At 35.1% G+C, this 19,094-nt stretch overlaps 1 protein-coding gene across 11 annotated transcripts in view; it reads right to left on the reverse strand.

The window, feature by feature from the left end:
• The window catches only part of CDC42BPA (CDC42 binding protein kinase alpha), a 345,992-nt gene that overhangs the window by 71,796 nt on the left and 255,102 nt on the right, over positions 1–19,094 (reverse strand). For all 11 annotated transcript variants that reach the window (XM_049868072.1, XM_049868063.1, XM_049868062.1 and 8 more), the window contains 5 exons: positions 13,410–13,534; positions 7,373–7,478; positions 6,797–6,945; positions 4,960–5,051; positions 795–868 (listed from right to left, as the gene is read on the reverse strand). In XM_049868072.1, the coding sequence (XP_049724029.1) occupies positions 795–868; positions 4,960–5,051; positions 6,797–6,945; positions 7,373–7,478; positions 13,410–13,534 (546 nt within the window). The remainder of the gene's footprint in view (positions 1–794; positions 869–4,959; positions 5,052–6,796; positions 6,946–7,372; positions 7,479–13,409; positions 13,535–19,094) is intronic.

Genomic DNA, 19,094 nt, shown 5'->3' on the forward strand with positions numbered 1-19,094 from the left:
TAAAATGAAGCTCATGGCAAATCATTAATAATGAAATTAAATGTAAGCACTTTAGAATGTAACAACTAAAGGTAAGCAAGCCTGCTTTGAATTTTTCCCACTGGAATGTAATCAGCTCTTTGAGGAAGGAACACCAATGTATCATCCACACCTAGACAGTGCCTTGCATAGAGATACATGATTAGGATCTGTCAAATAAAGATATAATCACTAACTTAAATTTTCTGACATAGAATTATACTTGGTAATACAAAACTGATTTTTTTTTGAGCAAATAATTTAAGTCTCAAGGAATGACAGAGTCACATAATCACCATTTCATTATTATGAAGTCTGCCTAATAGAGCCTATGTAATACTTTTAACAAAAAAAATTTCTTATTGTATACTTAAAAAAAAAAAAAAAAAACAGCCAGCAATGTCCTATTGCAAACTTAGACATTTTCACCTGCTTTTGCCTCTGTGCTTTGGAGAAAAAAGAAGTGTCAGGCTTATTTCAAAAGCTGGAATTTGTTCTGTGCTTATTGTTTCTTAGGGGAGGAGATAAAACAGCTTTTAAATTTAATAATGACTTTGACGTTTAAGACCTTTCTTAGATGTTTTATTGTATATATATGTGATTATAGTTCACATAAAAATGTACGACATATGCCTTCCCTAACATGTTTTTGTTTAGTTAAGATTCTAGGTCCGCTTATGTGGGATGTGATAAAGGTTTTATTGCAAGTAAATTTTAAATCACAAAGTGAGTTTTAAATTGAACCAGAGAGGATATTTTAAAAGTTTAATACTTACTTCAAGTTGATCCCCATCGGGAGGCGTATTCAAAAATGCCAAGAAAGAATGCTGTGAGTCTTGGTGCTCTATACCTAGAAAACAGCAGCAACTTTTTTTTAAACTAGCACAATTAAAACTAATTTTCATGGATAACCTTTCCTGTCTGAATCTATTAAAAGCTGTTCACAAACTACTGTATTTCAAAGATGATCAATATTACTAACTACATATTAAAAAAAAAACTAAATATACATGTGTTTCTTGTTAAACTACATCAGTTTTCTAAATATACATGTGTTTACTGTTAAACTACATCAGTTTTCATGAAATACTACTTGTTTCCTGAGTTACTTGAGTTCTTTAGTTTCTTTTCCTATATGTCATTGCTGTTAGTTGCCGTCGAGTCAGTTCCGACTCACGCTGACCCCCTGAGTGCAGGGCAGAACTGCCACATAGGGTTTTTAAGGCTGTGACCTTTCAGGAGCAGATCACCAGGCCTGTCTTTCAAGGTGCCTCTGGATGGGTTTGAACAGCCAACCTTTTGGCTAGTGGACAAGCACTTAATCATCTGTGCCACTCAGGGACTCCTTTTCCCATATAATACATGATAAAAAAAACACATTAAATCTTTTAGTAGCCTTAAGAGAATTTTAAAAATTTAATACTTATTTTTCTAAGTGAATTTGTGACCAAAAAGTTCTGTTTTGAAATACCCAATTCAAGGTATTGTTTTAAAATTGACAGAATGAAGAATCTAAACCCCAGTTTTTCTCAGATGAATAAAAAAAGTTATAATTTTCAAAAAAATGCATAATTTTCAAGATAACTCTTAAAATATGCATACAGTGACATCTAAATAACCCAGGGAGGTAAAACCAGAAACAACCAAGCGTACATTTTTTATTTCCATATCCTTAGCAACTGGCATCAACTGTTGTTAGGTGCCACCGAGTTGGTTCTGACCCATAGTGACCCTATGTACAACAGAAGGAAACACTGCCCATCCTGCACCATTCTCATGATCATTGTTATGCTTGAGCCCATTGTTGCAGACACTATGTCAATCCATCTCATTAAGGGTCTTCCTCTCTTTCCATGACCCTCTACTTTAGGAACCATGATGTCCTTCTCTAGGGACTGATCCCTCCTGATAACATGTCCACAGTATGTGAGACATAGTCCTGCCATTCTTGCTTCTAAGGAGCATTCCGGCTGTACTTCTTCCAAGACAGATTTGTTCGTTCTTTTGGCAGTCCACGGTATATTCAATATTCTTCACCAACACCACAATTCAAGGGCATCAATTCTTATTCACTGTCCAGCTTTTGCATGCATATGAAGTGATTGCAACACCATGGCTTGGGTCAGGTGCACCTTAGTCTTCAAGATGACAGCTTTGTTTTTCAATACTTTAAAGAGGTCTTTTGCAGCAGATTTGCCCAATACAATGTGGGTTTGATTCTTGACTGTTGCTTCCATGGGTATTAATTGTGGATCCAAGTAAAATGAAATCCTTTACAACGTCAATCTTTTCTCCATTCATCATGATGTTGCTTATTGGTCCAGTTTTGAGGATTTTCATTTTATGTTGAGGTGTAATCCATAATGAAGACTGTGGTCTTTGATCTTCATCAATAAATGCTTTAAGTCCTCTTCACTTTCAGCAAACCAGGTTGTGTCATCTGCATAATGCAGGTTGTTAATGAGTCTTCCTCCATTCCTGACGCCATGTTCTTATTCATACAGTTCAGCTTCTCAGATTATTTGCTTAACATATAGATAGAATAAGTATGGTGAAAAGATGCAACCCTGACACACACCTTTCCTGACTTTAAACCACACAGTATCCCCTTGTTCTGTTCAAGACTGCCTCTTGGTCTATGTACAGGTTCCTCATAAGCACAATTAAGTGTTCCGGAATTCCCATTCTTTGCAATGTTATCCATAATTTGTTATGATCCACACAGTCAAATGCCTTTGCATAGTCAATATAATACAGGTAAACATCTTTCTGGTATTCTCTACTTTCAGCCAGAATCCATCCAACAACAGCAATGATATCCCTCATCCCATGTCCTCTTCTGAATCCAGCTTGAATTCCTGGCAAAATTTTACTTGCATGTGATATTAATGGCATTGTTCGATAATTTCCACATTTGGTTGGATCGCCTTTTTTTGGGATAGGCTTATATATGGATCTCTTCCAGTTGGTTGGCCAGGTAGCTGTCTTCTAAATCTCTTGGCATAGACAAGTGAGCATTTCCAGCTCAGCACCTATTTGAAACATCTCAATTGGTATTCTGTCAATTCCTGGAGCCTTGTTTTTCACCAATGCCTTCAGTGCAGCTTGGGCCTCTTCCTCCAGTACTGGCATCAACTAGTTATGTGCTTTTTATATTACTGTCTAACAATAAACAAAGTTAGGACCCGCTGGGTGGTGCAAATGTTTAAGAGCTACTGGCTGAAAGGTCGGCAGTTTGAATCCACCCAGAGGTGCCTTGGAAGACAGCTTCTGAAAGGACACAGCCTTGAAAACCCCATGGAGCAGCTGAACTCTACACACATGGTGTCGCCATGAGTCGGAATTGACTTGATGGCAACTAACGACACTATCTTAGTTACAAGGTAAGGCACTGTGTTCAGAAATTCATTCAGTCTATAAGTGTCAATGGAGGGCCCATTATGTGCCAGGTACTATTTTAGATACTGGGGATATAGCAGTAAACAAAGTAGAAAAAAAAAAATTCCTTGTCTTCATTCTGTATTATATTAAAGCAGTATAATACATTATATCATAACATACAGTGAAATTTTATTATTCTGCAGTATTCAAAATACAAACACAAGGCTATAGGTTAACATGCTTTCTTAAAGCACTCTAATAAACTGTTTTCAAGTTTACATCTATTCTAAAAAATGATGCAGTCATTGTTACCTAGTGTAGTATCCTGCATTGATCTCTTTTCTATACAAATTGCCTCAAAGGTTGCACGTTTTATGTACTCTTTTTCCCTTTTCTCACTAAATAATGTATATCCCTTCCACTCTTCATGAATTAAAACCTGGTTTGGTTCTCATTTTAGCATGGATGGCTTGTGCCCCTAATCTAAGTTCCTATGCAGTTTTTCTGGGCTCCTTACCTTTTCCTGGTCATTAAATTCAGACAACAACAATTTACTGAACATTTACTTTTAATGGCTTTTCATGTTAGCTCCTTTATGTGGTTACCCTCTGCTCTCCACAGTTTAAACAGCAATTGCAGAGACTCAAGGCTGGGGAAGGGTAGGGAAGCACTTAGGCACAGCAGAAACCCATTGCCTAACTCAGTATACAGTCCTTTGTCAGGAAAATGAACTTCTAATAACGGCACATAAGATATCCTTTCATTAAAAAAAATAACATTCTGAACTTCTTTTTATTAAATCTTCATATTCTTAATGCTCATATTATGGAAAGGAAGTTTAAGAAGTTCATGTAATAGAATCATCAAGTAATCTTGAGTTAGCTTTCACATTAACGGAAAAATACTCAAGACAAGTTTTTAGGAAAACGGTAATAATCTTGGGAATTTCCACAGGGCAAGCAACCTAAGAACCAAACACAGAAGATAATGAGATGCCAAAATAATTCTTCACTACTGAATTGACCTTTTAATACTGAATTAGATTAATCTGAAGTTATTTCATACATTATTTCCTCAACTACTCTGAGAGTGAATCACCCCCAAGATTTTTTACATTTTAGGAATGTAAGAAGTGCTAGTAAATACTTAAGTATCTTTCCCAATTCTTAAAATTAACACACACTGTCATTGTCAGAGTGATTACCTTATAACATTTGATAATATGATAAAATACATTATAAAATAAAATTTGCTTTTCAGCTACAAAAATATTATTCATGAAATAGTCCATGGCATTGAAAAAACAGTCAAATTTATGGCAATGTGACTTTTTCTGTTACTATAAAATCTTAAGACGATATTAAATAAAACAAAATGACTCAGAGAACAGTCTACCAAATGTGTGTGCTTAACACATGTAAGACATATATTAAAAAATGAGCACCAGAGCTGCTTATGTGAGCAATTCTCCCACCTCCACAAGCAGCTGACTGTTACATAATGAAATGCACTCAGAGCAGAACAGTAAGTCTGGAGTGATGCAAACACTCGTTCTCATACCCTTTTCAGATCTAAGCTCTTCGGTGTCCTTTATCAGTTGTTCGATTTCTGCTAGGAGTTCCAAGTTCTTCTTCTCTGAATCTTTTAGTTTACTTAAATGAGGGACAAAAAAAAAAAGTCATTAATTTTCATTGTTGGTTAGTGAGCCATCTTGTTTGTAATTGAACTTACTTTGTTTAAATGTCAAGATAAAAAAAAAAAAAAAAAAACCCATTGCTGATGAGTCAATTCTGACTCATAGTGGCCCTACGGGAGAGAGTAGAACTGTTCCAAAGGGTTTCCAAGGCTGTAATCGTTATGGAAACAGACTGCCATATCTTTCTCCCGTGGAGCAGCTAGTGGGTTCAAACTGTTAGCAGCTGAGTGCTTAACCACTGGGCAACCAGGCCTCCTTCAAGATAAATTAAGGGAGGGCAAATCCAGCCTGTCATCTATTCTTATGTAAATACAATTTTACTGGAACTCAGTCCTGCTCATTCATTTATGTATTGTCTATGACTGCCTTTATACTACAATAGAAGAGGTGAGCAGTTGTCATAGAGACTATATGCCCTTAAGCCTAAATACGTACTATCAGGCCCTTTACAGAAAAAGTCTGTTGACCCCTGAACTAAATTATTAAATTAAAAAATGCTATAAAATCAAAAGTTAGTTTTAAAATTCTGTTAAGAATTTTTTTCATAAGAAATCATGAAAGTAGAACAAATACATAAGTTTATAATTTTCAGTGTGACTCGTATCTCTAATTTATGAACAAATGTGTGTCTTCATATGCCTAGGGCATATGAAGAAAAATCATACCTATTCCAAATTACAATACAGAAAATGACATTCAGCACTTCTTATGCTGGGATCATTCATATTCTCCAGAAAAAGCCTTTTTTTCCCCTTTTCAATATCACACAAGCCTATTTAAGTAAAGAATAGTTAATTTACGTCTCAATTATTTACAGCAAAAAGTTTATAATTCAACAGGAGTGCCATGAATCTGGCCACTTATTTGATCCAAAACATTAACGACTAAGACTTCTCACCATTAAACACTAATTTATGGGCTTATATTTCTTCTCATGAACACAACACTTTTGGAATCTTTGGTATTTCAAACAGCAAATGGATTTTTATACCTATTTTCATTTGTGACTTGAACTTTGCATTGTTCTCCTATATCACCTATATGGAGTTATTGTTGGACTATGTTTATAGCCAATCCAATTATGATTATCATTTTATCATTTATGTATCCACAGTATAATTTGCTCTATTCTTGTGATAAGAATTGAAGGAATATATTCATTATCCAAACACCCCAGAGATTCTGTGACGTACTTTTTAAAATACATATAAGAACATGAAAAACAGTAATTATAATTAAAACATATTATATCATTTATGAAATTTACCATCAATAGAATGTTCATTGTAAAAGGATCTATGGTAGAGGCTACAATTTTCAGAACACTGCACTGTGTTCTGGCTATATATTACATTTTTATACTAATATGGTATTTGAACATGAAAGACTTTTGGATTTAATGAAATAATATTTGAGAATCAACTAAATGTACAAATAAGGGGAAAAGTCAATAATGGTATATTAATTAATACTGTTAATTCCACTTTATGAAGAAGGCAGAGAAAAACAAGGCTGTATTAAAATCCTACCACTAGAGATAAGAGTTGAAAGCATGTATTTGTTTTCAAATCTTTATAACTTTTTACGGTCTTTTTTTTTTTTTTTAAGTGATAGGCAGGAAATTAAACATATAATTTATTTTCAAATACTTTTTGGCAAACTTAGAAATTATTCTAGTAGGACTATATTATCAAATCTTACCATTCTGTTATGATGTTAGATGCTTTAACTTTATTCAGCTCTTCTTGAATGGCCTGTTTGGCTCTTATTTCTGCATCCAGAGCTGACTGCAACTCCAATCTAGCTGACATATCCAATTTTGCAAAGCGACGCATCTTCCAGGGCATATCCTGTGAAATAATATGACCGTGTTTTTAGCTCCATGCAATTTTATTTTTAACATTAAAATTAATTAAGCCAAGTGAATTTGGGAGCTATGCAAAAGTACTGTCTCTCTCTAATAATAGACTACAATAGAAATAGTTTTTGTGAAAATATATTATTTTTCATTAAATTCAGAAATAATTGTAAAGACACATATAAAAGAGTTCATTTTTCAGCTATTACCAATAATGGCTACCCATACAAATCACAGTTAAATAGCTATGTTGAATGTTTTCCTAACCTGGAAAAGACCTGGGCTAACCGATTTCTCATGAAAAAGTTTACAGTAGGCTAAAGTCCACAAAAACTGATATAATCAGATTTTCATGTTTTTTTTTTTGAGCCTTCTTTTTTCTAATATGACATGTCTCCATGCAAAATGGCAGAGCTTACTGTTGCCCGTGTACCCAAGCTGGCATTTCTTAATGATTCCAATTCTTCAGTCATTTTAGAGGCTAAAGCCTGCAGATACCCTCGTGCATCTTTTTCATCACTGACCCTAAAATATACATAAAAAGACAAAGTACAGACATTAAACAAACAGGAAATCTCCAGTGAGACAGTATTTTAAGGCTTCATATTTAAAAAAAAAAATTTTTTTTTTATAGACATAAGTGATAACTGATAGAAATTTAAAGATTTTTAAAAGTAGCTTCTTTCAAGAGGTCTATTACAATACTACTACCTGTCAGCAGGTGACAAGAGGTTTATTGAACTGTGACCCACTGCCGTGGAGAAGATTTCAACTCATAGTGACCCTAGAGGACAGAGTAGAACAGTCCCATAGGATTTCTAAGGCTGCAATCTTTACGGAAACAGATTGCTGTGTCTTTCTCCCATGGAGCAGCTGATGGATTTGAACTGCCAACCTTTTGGTTAGCAGCCAAAGACTTTAACCTTTGTGCCACCAAGGCTCCTTACTGAACTGAGTTATCTACAAATTAAAGCTGGCAATGTTTAAAAAAGAATGAGATACTCATCTGATAAACTGGTAAAATTCACCCTTAAACCACAGGATTAATATTCTTTTAATTTAACACTAAATACATGCGTGTGCACGTGCGTGAGTGCACAAAACCCACACACAACCCCCACACCCACACCTCCGCCCCACACGATGATTTCTAGAGGAGACTATGATTTCCTGGTAACTGGATTCTGACATTCTCTTATGAAAGCAGAATACACCCTTCATAAAACTGAAGTATATTAAGTTTAGAAAGTTTAGTTTAAAATGGAATATTCTGCCAATATTAGGCTTGTATTGTAATAAACACATAAGTGTTTTCTAAAATGATTAATAAAATATAAGTCAAAGAGAAAAGATTAAAGTCTACAGAAGCTCAGTTTCCAATTTACTGTTTTAAGACTATCTAGTTGATGCAACTATTATGCTTTTTGATAGAAAAGTTTTCAAATTATATTCAATGAGACAACAAAGTTCACATTTTAGAATTTCTCAAGACAAAGTTTACGTTTGTTACACCTCCTACAAAACACAAAAGGCAGGGTGGGGTGGAAGTGGGGATTAAGAAACCCCAGGATCTGAAAATCTACAAAAGAAGGTCTTAGTCTCAAAAATATAAAAACCTTTGGTATCTAGGAAGCCAGAACGGCACAGAGAAAAAAAAATGGACGTGAATTTTGCAATGCTCTGAAGTGTGTATTAATATACTTTTGGGGAGATGAAGCCTTCGTGTAGGCTGGTTGTTTTCACTAATAAATCCATGCTATTGAAGCTATACCTCTGGTAAATCACTATGTACCTGGGATGTGTACAACAGACAGGTTTAAATCTTGGGCCCTGCTTTAGCATCTCTCAGAATTTAAAATCAAGAGCAGTAAAATTCATATACAGCTGTTTAAAGGGGGTTTGATGTTCTCAGACAGGAGAGTGTTTTTTTTTGGAGTTACAAGCAAAAGAATCTATAAACAGAACCAACAAAACCACTGTAAGAGACTGCCCACTCTAGTGATAGTTACATATTTTTAGGCATTATGTATACGTATATGTTTTTATTGTCTTTTAAAGAAAATGGCTTTAGAAAATACTTTAAGAAAGTCTGTGTAGGATTGGGGCTATTTTCCTCTAACATTCTTTAACTTTGGACACCACAACTAACTACAATCCTTTTGTTTAATTATCCAAACTATAGAAAAAAAATTTTTTTTTCTACAGTATAAAGAATAAATGCAGATAGAGGAAGGTTATCTTTTACAAAGAAAGACACTTACAGAATAACAATGCAGAAAACTATATTATCACTTAAATGGCCAGGTTAACAGGCCTCAACTAGTGCTGGTTTAGTGTCTACCACAGCTGAGAGATCTTGGTTTACACAAATTTCTGGGAACCTGTGAAGTCCACTGTGTTTTATTAACTTTGGAAATAAAAAAATTTCTTGTAAATCGCTTTTATGTTGTTTAAAATTATGACAAACCATCTCTTCTTTCTAACTTGGCTTTTTATTTACATGTTGAACACATTCACATTCCCTTATCACTGTGGTCTTCCACTAATCCTCAACTTTTGATTAAACCCATGTCTCTTTTTCTTGGCTACAGAGCATTACTGAGGAGAGCAAAAAACAAAACAAAACAGACTCAGTTGGCTACAAACTCTGGCCATTTAAGTTTCTTTGGGCTCCAGGTCTTGCACAACAATTCTTTTTCATCATCATTGCTGTTTGTCTATTTCTGACCTAGGTCTTTGAAAATCTCACTTCCCCCAGTCCAACACTACCTCTTGCCCCTTGCCTCTAGGCCATCTGGTTAAGTCTACTCACACTCATTCTCTTACCTTTTATTTTAACAGTTTTAAAGGCAGTTCTCTGGTCTTTCCTTGAGCTAAATCATTCATATGTAGCACTGATCTCATAGTTATAATTACTACATGCAAATAATTGTCTTCTCTACCTCATCTTATATTACCAATTTAATTATTTCCGCTGTTTTCTTTCAACATGTACAGACCCTTCGTAACCCCCTCAAAATGTTCCCTATCCCAGCTTCCCCAAACCCCAACATTCTATCTCTCTCTCCCTTCAGTGTTATAGAAGTCCCTTGGTGGTGCAAACAGTTAATGTGTTCAGCTTCTAACCAAAAGGCTGGAGGTTAGAGTCCACCTGGGGCACCTAGGAAGAAAGGCCTGGTGATCTACTTCTGAAAAATCAGTCACTGAAAACCCCACGGAGCACAGCTCTACTCTGACATGCATGGGGCTGCCATGAGTCGGAATCGACTTGATGATGGTTGGTTTCATTGCTATATTTATTTATATCTAACTGCTTTTGTATTTAACCCTTCAGTCACCTATAGACTTCCAGAAGTCTGATTTCTGTCTCAACTATTTTGCTAAAACGATAGTCTGTTAAAATAACTGCTCAATTACAAAAGGCCAACTTAGATCTGTTTTGTTCTTCTGGCATATTTAATCCTGTCCTCCCAACTTCTTTAAAAAATTTATCAAGAATTACTTACTAAATACTTAGAGAAGAAGATATATAAGATATGATCTTTGTAACCAAACCCACTGCTGTCAAGTCAATTCTGACTCATAGCAACCCTAAAGGGCAGAAGAGAATTGCCACATATAGTTTCTAAGGCTATAAATCTGTATTGAAGCTGATTTCCACATCTTTCTCCCGTGGAGCAGCTGGTGGGTCCGAACTACCGACCTTTACGTTAGCAGCCAAGTGCTTAAACACTGTACCATCAGGGGTTCTTCATCTTTGTAAAGTTGGGGATATAGAACATATGTAGAAGAGTGATTAAGGACTTTGATTCTTGAGTTAAACAGATCTGGGTTCTAATCCTAGCTCTGCTGCTTACCAACTGTGTGATTTTGGTTGTCACTTACCCCTTTAAATCTGTTTTCTCACCTGTAAAATGAAGATAATAATACCTACTTCATAGGACTGTTGATAATTAAATAAGAACACATGCAAATTTTTAGTCCAATGCCTGGAATATACTATATTTCAATAAACGTAAGTTACTATTCTACACATATGAAGATTACTGAGTGAGAAATGTTTACAATAATGTAGATAGATTGAAATAATCCATTGCCTCTGATGAGCCAATGGTGAGAAGGAAAGTCCTTGTCCTATTACAGTGGTGAGAAGCAAGGTCCCCTTGGTGTTAAAGATTTTTATATGGAAGGGATATTTCATAGGAAAAGATAAAAGGGGTACAGTGAGAGGGGTTAAGTGCCTTCAAATGAGGTTATACCTATGGTAGCGTTTGTTCTGTATTAAAACTTAATTTTCCCAGTGGAAACACTGAAAATATTGTATACCACAAGTTTCCATAACCTTGTTTTGTCATTACTTCACTTTTTAATACATCAGTTTGAGAAAATGGAAATAACCCAAGTCCCACTATCTTTTTTAAGCCTGGATATTATATCTTAAAGAGCTAACTTTCAAAAGTGAGAACTCTGATAATAGGAAATACATCTCTTATTTTAGCTTACTAAACAGTCGCCACAGAGTCAATTCCAACTCATGGTGACCCCATGCATATCAGAGTAGAACTGAGCTCCACAGGGTTTTCAAAGGCATGATTTTTTCAGAAGTAGGTCACTAGGCCTTTCTTTCAAGGTACCTTTGGGCAAAGACCAACCTCCAGTCTTTCAGTTAGCAGCCAAGCATATTAAACATTTGCACTACTGATGTGCTTTTTTGCCTACTAGGTATCCAATAATTTGTTATCTTATATATTAATCCATTTCTAAATAACAGCTTTTAAACAAAGTGACTTCCTTGTATTACTGATTTCTTCTGCATATTTCCCTGAATGTGAAAAGTGTAAAATGACTGTTATGTGTACCATATAAAAACTTTCATCTTCGTCCTTTCTACTATCCCTTTCTAGAGAGTTCACATTTAAAGCTTACTTCCTTTACCAGAATCACTTCCCATTCCATTTGAACCCAACATGCCAGTCACTGGAAAAGAGCAGTGGTTTAGGATCTCAAGTCTTTGGTCATACCAGTTTTGTCTTCTATTCAGTCATTGTTAGCTCCACTTTAATTTTAAATTTGTTTACATTATAATGGAGTTACAAAATGAAGAGTCATAATTTTTGCTATTATAAACTTGGATAAAGATTGGGTAAAGATTAAAATAATTTCATTTTAGAAATGTATATTTGATGACATGGATGTAAATCAAACATTAATGAACCATTAACTGTACTGTTTGGAACACAACCAAATTTCCACTATTTAGGCACTTTCCTTTAGATATGCATTGAACAGTTACACATTCATAAGCTGAAGATTAGTTAAAATAAGAACTCTATGGCGCAGTGGTTAAGAGCTTGGCTGCTAACCAAAAGGTCCGCAGTTCAAATCTACCAGCTGCTCCTTGGAAACCCAGTGGGGCAGTTCTACTCTGTTCTATTGGGTGGCTATGAGTAGGAACCAACTCGATGGCACGTAACAACAACTGTTAAGTCCATATAAAAATACTTGAGTCATTAGGTAAGATTACTTAAAAAAAAAAAAAAAAAATTTTTTTCTTTTTTTTAAGAAGACAATGTTTATTCACTTTTGATTTTATTTAACAAGGAGACTAGTAACCTAGTATAAGAACCAAAATATGAGCAGAGGAAACAAAAATTCCCAACAAATGATGCTCTATGGCTATATGAAAAAACTAGTTGTTTTGATATGAATTAAAAATCTAAGATGTGCCAGGAAGAGTATAAAAAGTTGGAAAGTAAATATAAAAAGTTAAGCGACCTATTTCCACTAGATAATAACGTTCCTATTGGATTCTACTTTCTCCATGTACTATAAAAATATGCACTATTTTTACAAGTACCAGACTGATCACTTAATGAATGAATGAATATGAAGGTTACTAAAATAATTATTCCAAATTAAACCCCAAGAGCTTAAGGAACAGCTGATAAAAGTAAAGTGTAACCATTTAAGGTTTTTAAAATGTCATGTGTGAATTATTCTGTTACCATTATGCAAGAAGGTAATAGCTCAGCATCTTCAGCTTCTAAATTTTTCTCCAGCCTTTCTGTTTCTTAAAATAATCACAAATGCAGTTATTTTGATCTTAGAAAGGAACATCTAAAGCTAGTGGGGTAAGTTTCTTCAGCTCTTAAAGAACCAACTCTGTCCTTTAAGAAGAGGACATTTTTTTTTTTCTTAGAATTATCAGCTTTGAATGAAGCTGTGTAAAATTGGTATGAGGTATCTGCTGGAGTCAGGAAGCAGGGGAACAGAACATACAAGACAGCAGAACATAAATGACAGATAAGTAATAAAACTGCTTTTCCAGGTAACTTATTTTTCCCAGCAAACAAATAAGATAAAGAACACGTGAGTAGCCTCCCAGAATTCACACCAATTTTTTTGATCATATGCCCACAATCACCCACGAAAACGTATGTTTAAAAGAATACTCACCACTGAATTATTTCTGTGATTTGGGCTTCCCAGTGTGCAACTGACTCTTTCTTGTCTGCTAGATCTTTGACCTCTTCTTCTAATTGCTGATTGTGCATACTTAAGTTCTCATACAAAGTGGTAAGCTGAAAGGCAGTTTTAAGACATGTCTGACTTTTTGGATCAGGAATTCAAGGTCTCAGATGCCTTTTGTTAAATCTGATAACTCATCATCTTCCACTAGAAAATGCTTGTCCTCCTGATTCCTTACTATTACATACCCTTCTGGTCTCCAAATTTAAAAACATCAAGTATTCTTTAAATTCTCCTTCTCCCTTCCCTTAGCCCCTATAGTAAATCGGTTTCATTCGTGAATGTTTTCTTTTGCCTGAAGAACTCTTCAATTCTGCTGGTGACAATATCTCTCATTTTTTTTTTTTAAGTCTGAAAATGTCTTTATATCATCTTTTTATTTTAAATCTTTATTATGAAGAATTTAAAAAATGGACAGTATAGTAGAAGTGAATTCCTGTATTATTCTAAAATATCAGACAGATAATTTATCTATACACATTTCTGCAGGTCTCTCTAAAAAAAACAAAGCTCTCTCTTTTTAAATACAATCACAAAACCATTTTTTATACTGAAACAAATTTAATAAGTTTTCTTATGTCATCAAATATGCAGCAATTGTTCAAGTATCCAGTTATCTCAAACTGTCAAAAATCTTCCTAATAGTTTGCTAAGTTGAATCATGATCCCAGTAAGTAAACACAGGTTAATGGCTGATGTCTTTTAAGGCTCCTTTATTTTATAGGCTCCCCTCTGGACTTTTTTCTTGTAATTTTTGAAAAAAGGAGGTTGTGTGTCTTGTAGAGTTTTCTATAGTCTTGATATTTGCCCTCCTTTTTTAAAGATATTTCTGCTGTGTATAACATTCTAAGTTGGCAGTTATTGAAGCTGTGTAAAATTGGTATGAGGTATCTGCTGGAGTCAGGAAGCAGGGGATGTCATTTCTTTTTCTTCTGGATTCCATTTTCTATGTTGAGAGTCAGTTCTCAGTCTAACTTTTGCTCCTCTGAATGCAATGTGTCTTTCTCTTCTGGCTGCTTTTAGGATTTTCTGTCAATTGTTAGTTTTCAGCAGTTCTTCTATGATGTGCCTAAGTTCATTTTAATTTTAATTTATTATCTTTGGGGTTTGGGGCACTTCTTGAATTTGTGGGTCAATGTTTTCCATAGGTCTTGGAAAATTATGGGCCATTAACTGTTCAGACATTGCTTTTGCCCCAGTCTCTCTCGCTTCACTTTCTGGGAATCCAAATAATTGTATGTTACATCTTTTCATTATGTCCCCTATGTCTCATGCCCTCTTTTCTGTATTTTCCATCCCCTTTAGCTCCTGTCTATACTTTAGTCTGGAAATTTTTTTACTTACCCCGTCCTTTCTTTAACACTTTCTAATCTGTTGATAAAACCTGCTATTGGGTAATTATTTCAGTTATTTTATTTTCACTTCTAGAACTTCTATTTGATTCCTCTGTGAAATTCCTCTGCTGAAATTCTTCATCATGTCTTCTATTTTCTTGAACACATCACATAGTTATTTTAAAGTCTATGTCTAAAAATTCCAATACTTGGAACCCTGTGGGTCTGTCTGTACTGAGTACCAGGCCATCTTTTCTTTTTTTGTTGCTGTTCATTTTTTTTCTCTTGGTTTTCAGCCATTTGGCTGTGTCTAGTATGCTTTTTTTAGTATGCTTGGTGGAGCCCTGGTAGGGCAGTGATTAAGACCTTGACTGCTAACTGAAAAGTCTGCAGTTCGAATCCACCAGCTACTCCTTGGAAACCCTAAGGGGTAGTTCTACTCTGTCCTACAGGGTCACTATGAGGCAAAGTCAACTAGATGGCAACGGTTTTTTTGGTACTATGCTTGGTAACTTTTCACTGCATGCCAGACATTGCGTATGAAAACTGTAGAGATAATGTGAGGCTCTGGATAATATCTTCATTTACTTTTACTGCTGGCAGGTAATAAGACTAAAGATGGACCAGGAATTGAACTGATTAGAGGCTGGGTTTCAGCTTTTGAGAGGGCTCGTCTCCTTCTGGTTCACCCTTATTTCTAGAAGGTAGCCTTTGAAGGGGTCCAGTTGGAAACGAATTGTTTACCAAGGATCCTGTACCTTGGCCTGCACTGAACTTCAGTTTTTATCTCTCCAGCTTTACAAGACTGTGAAAAACTCTGCTCAGCCTCCCAGATTCTCAGCTACTATTTGTGTGTTAGCAAAATGAAAATGTGGTACTGAACGTTGGGTGGCACTCTCTGCACTCCCTTTCTCTGCGGGATCTTGGTCATTAAAGTCTTGGCTGCCTAGTTATCTTGCCAATGCCTTCGCACAGATACATACTATAGGAAGTGTTCCTACAGTAATAATTTAAAAAAAAAAATCCAGCTTATAGTTCTTCTTAGTGATGATAAATTATTTGCATAGAATTTTAATCTGTTTCATGGCTACATTTTTTTTCTGGTAAGTAGTCTCCACCTGCCACTAGTTATTCCAATTCCTTTTTTCCATGTTTACAGAGATACTGGGCTAGCTTCTTTTTGATTACTGAACTTTGAAGGGGGTCAGCTATTTACAGAAGGTCTGTGGGGATTAGGGGCTGAAACCATGTTCCAAATCACGGGTTGGCAAACTTTTCCAATAAAGAATCAAAGAGTAAATATTTCCAGCTTTGCAGGCCACATATGGTATCTATTGCATATTATTCTTCTTGTTAAATAAACTTTTCATTACATATAAAGATAATTCTTAGTTTGTGGGCCATAAAAACATTTTGTGGGTCAGATGTGGCCAGAGGCTTTAGTTTGCTGACCTCCTAGTCTAAGATAACAGGACTTCTCCTAATGACCCAGGGCTTTCTTTCTTTTTTTTGTGGTGTGTGTTTTTTAACCTTTACTTCTGGGTAGAGATAGGCAGTTGTGGCATAAGTCATAATGTGAAACTTTCTTTCTTTCCCTCTGCCATAAAAACAAGTTGCTTCATGTATATGGGATTTATCTGCAAATTCTCATTTCACTCTATCTCCAACCTCCTTGTCTTCTCAGAAGGAAATGGGGTCCAGAGAAACTGTCACTGTCAGCACACACCCTGCTCCTCCTATTGCAAACAAGGAATTTAAGTTTTGTACCTCATGGTGTGCCAGTCATCTCTGAACACGTATTTTTATCAACTATTCTTATAATATCTTTACTGAGGAATAACTTAAATAACATAAAATAAACCCATTATAAGTGTATAGTTTAATGAGTTTATTACAGGTAGTCCCTGGGTCACAAACAAGATCTATTCCTGAGTGTGTCTTTAAGAATTGGTAGGTAAGCTGGAACCAGGTACATATGATTTCTATTTAACCTTACCTTAGTGCGAGACAAGGCTCTGAAGCCTTTTCAATGGCTTAAAAGCTGCACGTGCAGGAGTGAAGGTGACTGTAATGAACAATTTGTTTCGAATAGGGGCTGGTTCAATCGTTTCAAAGTGAGGGCTAATTACAGAACATTGAAGGACAAGTACCAGTTTTCTGTAAGTTGGACATTCGTAACCCAGGGACTGCCTGTAAATTTAAACAGCTGTGCAATGATCATCACAATCCAGTGGTTTAGAGTACTTCCATTCCCAAGATATCTCCATGTCTATCTGCAGTTGATCCTGGTTCCCAGCCTGAATTCTAGGCATCATTGATCTGCTTCCTGTGTCAGTAGTTTTGCCTTTTCTAGAAATTTTATATCAGTGGAATAAAACAATATGTAGTCTTTTGTATCTGACTTCTTTTGCTTATAACAATATTACTGAGGCTCAATCACAGTGTTACATGTATCAGAAGTTCACTCCTTTTTATTGCTGAGTACTATTTCATGGATATAATATACTTTGTTCACCCACTCACCATTTGATAAACATTTGTATTGTTTCCAGTTATTATGAGTAATGATACTACGAACATTCCTATACAAGTCTTTAAAGGGAATATGTTTTCACTTCTGTTGGATAAATACCTAGGAGTAGAATTGCTGGGCTGTATGCTAAGTATATGCTTAACTTTTTGATTTCCAAACCATTTTCTAAAGTGGCTAGACCATTTTACTTTCCCACCAGCAGTGTATTAGCGTTCTAGTTCCTCCATATCCTTGCCATCAGTTGGTACAGTCACTCTTTTTTGATTACAGCCATTCTAGAGGGTGTATAGCAGTATCTCCTGTGGTGTTATTTGCGTTTTCTTAATGACTAATGATGTTGAGTATCTTTTCATGTGCTATTTTGTCATTCATGTATCTTCTTTGGTGAAGTATCTATTCAAAATTTTTGTCTACTTTTTCACTGAATTGTTTGCATTCAGTTTTATTACTAAGTTGTAAGAGTTCTTTATATATTCTGGATACAAATCCTTTATCATATGAATAATTTTCAAATATTTTCTCCCCATCTATGGCATGTCTTTTCATTTTCTTAATGTTGTCTTCAAATTTTGATGAAGTCCAATTTATCATTATTTTTCTCTCATGGATTGTGATTTTGTTATATTTCAAAATATTTGACTAACTCAAAGTCACAAACATATTTTCCTATGCTTAACTCTCATATTTCAGTTTATGATCCTGTTTTAGTTAATTTTTATATATGGTGTGAGGTAAGGCTCTAAATTCATTCTTTTTACACATGGATATCAAATTATTCTAGCACCATTCAGATTGAATTGCCTTGGCACTTTCGTTGAAACTCAACGGATCATAAATGTGAGAGCTTATTTTTAGATTCTGTATTCTGCTCCATTATGCCAACAGTACACTCTTTTTAATATTGTACATTTTAATATCAGGTAGTGTAAGTCCTCCTACTTTGCTTTTCTTTCCCAAAGGCTTTTTTGGCTATTATTGGTCCTTTGTATTCCCATATAAATTTAAGGGTAAGCTTGTCAATTTCAACAAAAAAGCCTACCAGAATTTTCACAGAGATTTCCCTAAATCTATAGATCAGTTTGGGGAGAATTGCTATCCTAACAATAGTGAGTCTTCTCATTCATGAACATGGTATATATCTCAATTTGTTTAGACATTCCTTAATCTCAGCAATACTTTGTAGCTGTGTTCCTCTGGTTAATTTTCAGAGCTATAGAATGGTTGTTTTTTTCATAAGATTCATCAACCTCTTCACACTACTATGGCGAGAAGTCTAACCGTAGCAGCTATTTTTGATGCAGTGTCTTCTCTCTGCTAACTCCTGCAATACATCCTTTTTTGATTACCACTGCTTTTGGCAGCCCTCCAGCAAACTTATGGTTGAGTTTCAACTGGAGATTTGCAAGGAGAGGAAGGAAATGCAGACTTTGCACTACCATAGTACAGTAGTTACAAGTAATTTTAAATAGATTGCTTAATCTGCTTAGTTAAAAAAAAGAAAAAAGTTAACCTTTGCATTATTATTGAATGAAAGTATGGATTCCAGAGCAAGACTACCTGTGTTTAAATCTTATTTTACCACTTCCTAGTTCTGGGATTTAGGAAAGTAGCTTGATCCTTCTTTGTCTCAGTTTCCTCATCGATAAAATAGGAAGCATAATAGGATATACCTCATAAAGTTATTATGAGAATTAAATGAACAGTATAAAGTACCATAGAAGAAAACCTGCATATGGTGAATTCTAC

Source organism: Elephas maximus, chromosome 24 (assembly GCF_024166365.1).
Source record: "Elephas maximus indicus isolate mEleMax1 chromosome 24, mEleMax1 primary haplotype, whole genome shotgun sequence".
Lineage (NCBI taxonomy): Eukaryota > Metazoa > Chordata > Mammalia > Proboscidea > Elephantidae > Elephas > Elephas maximus.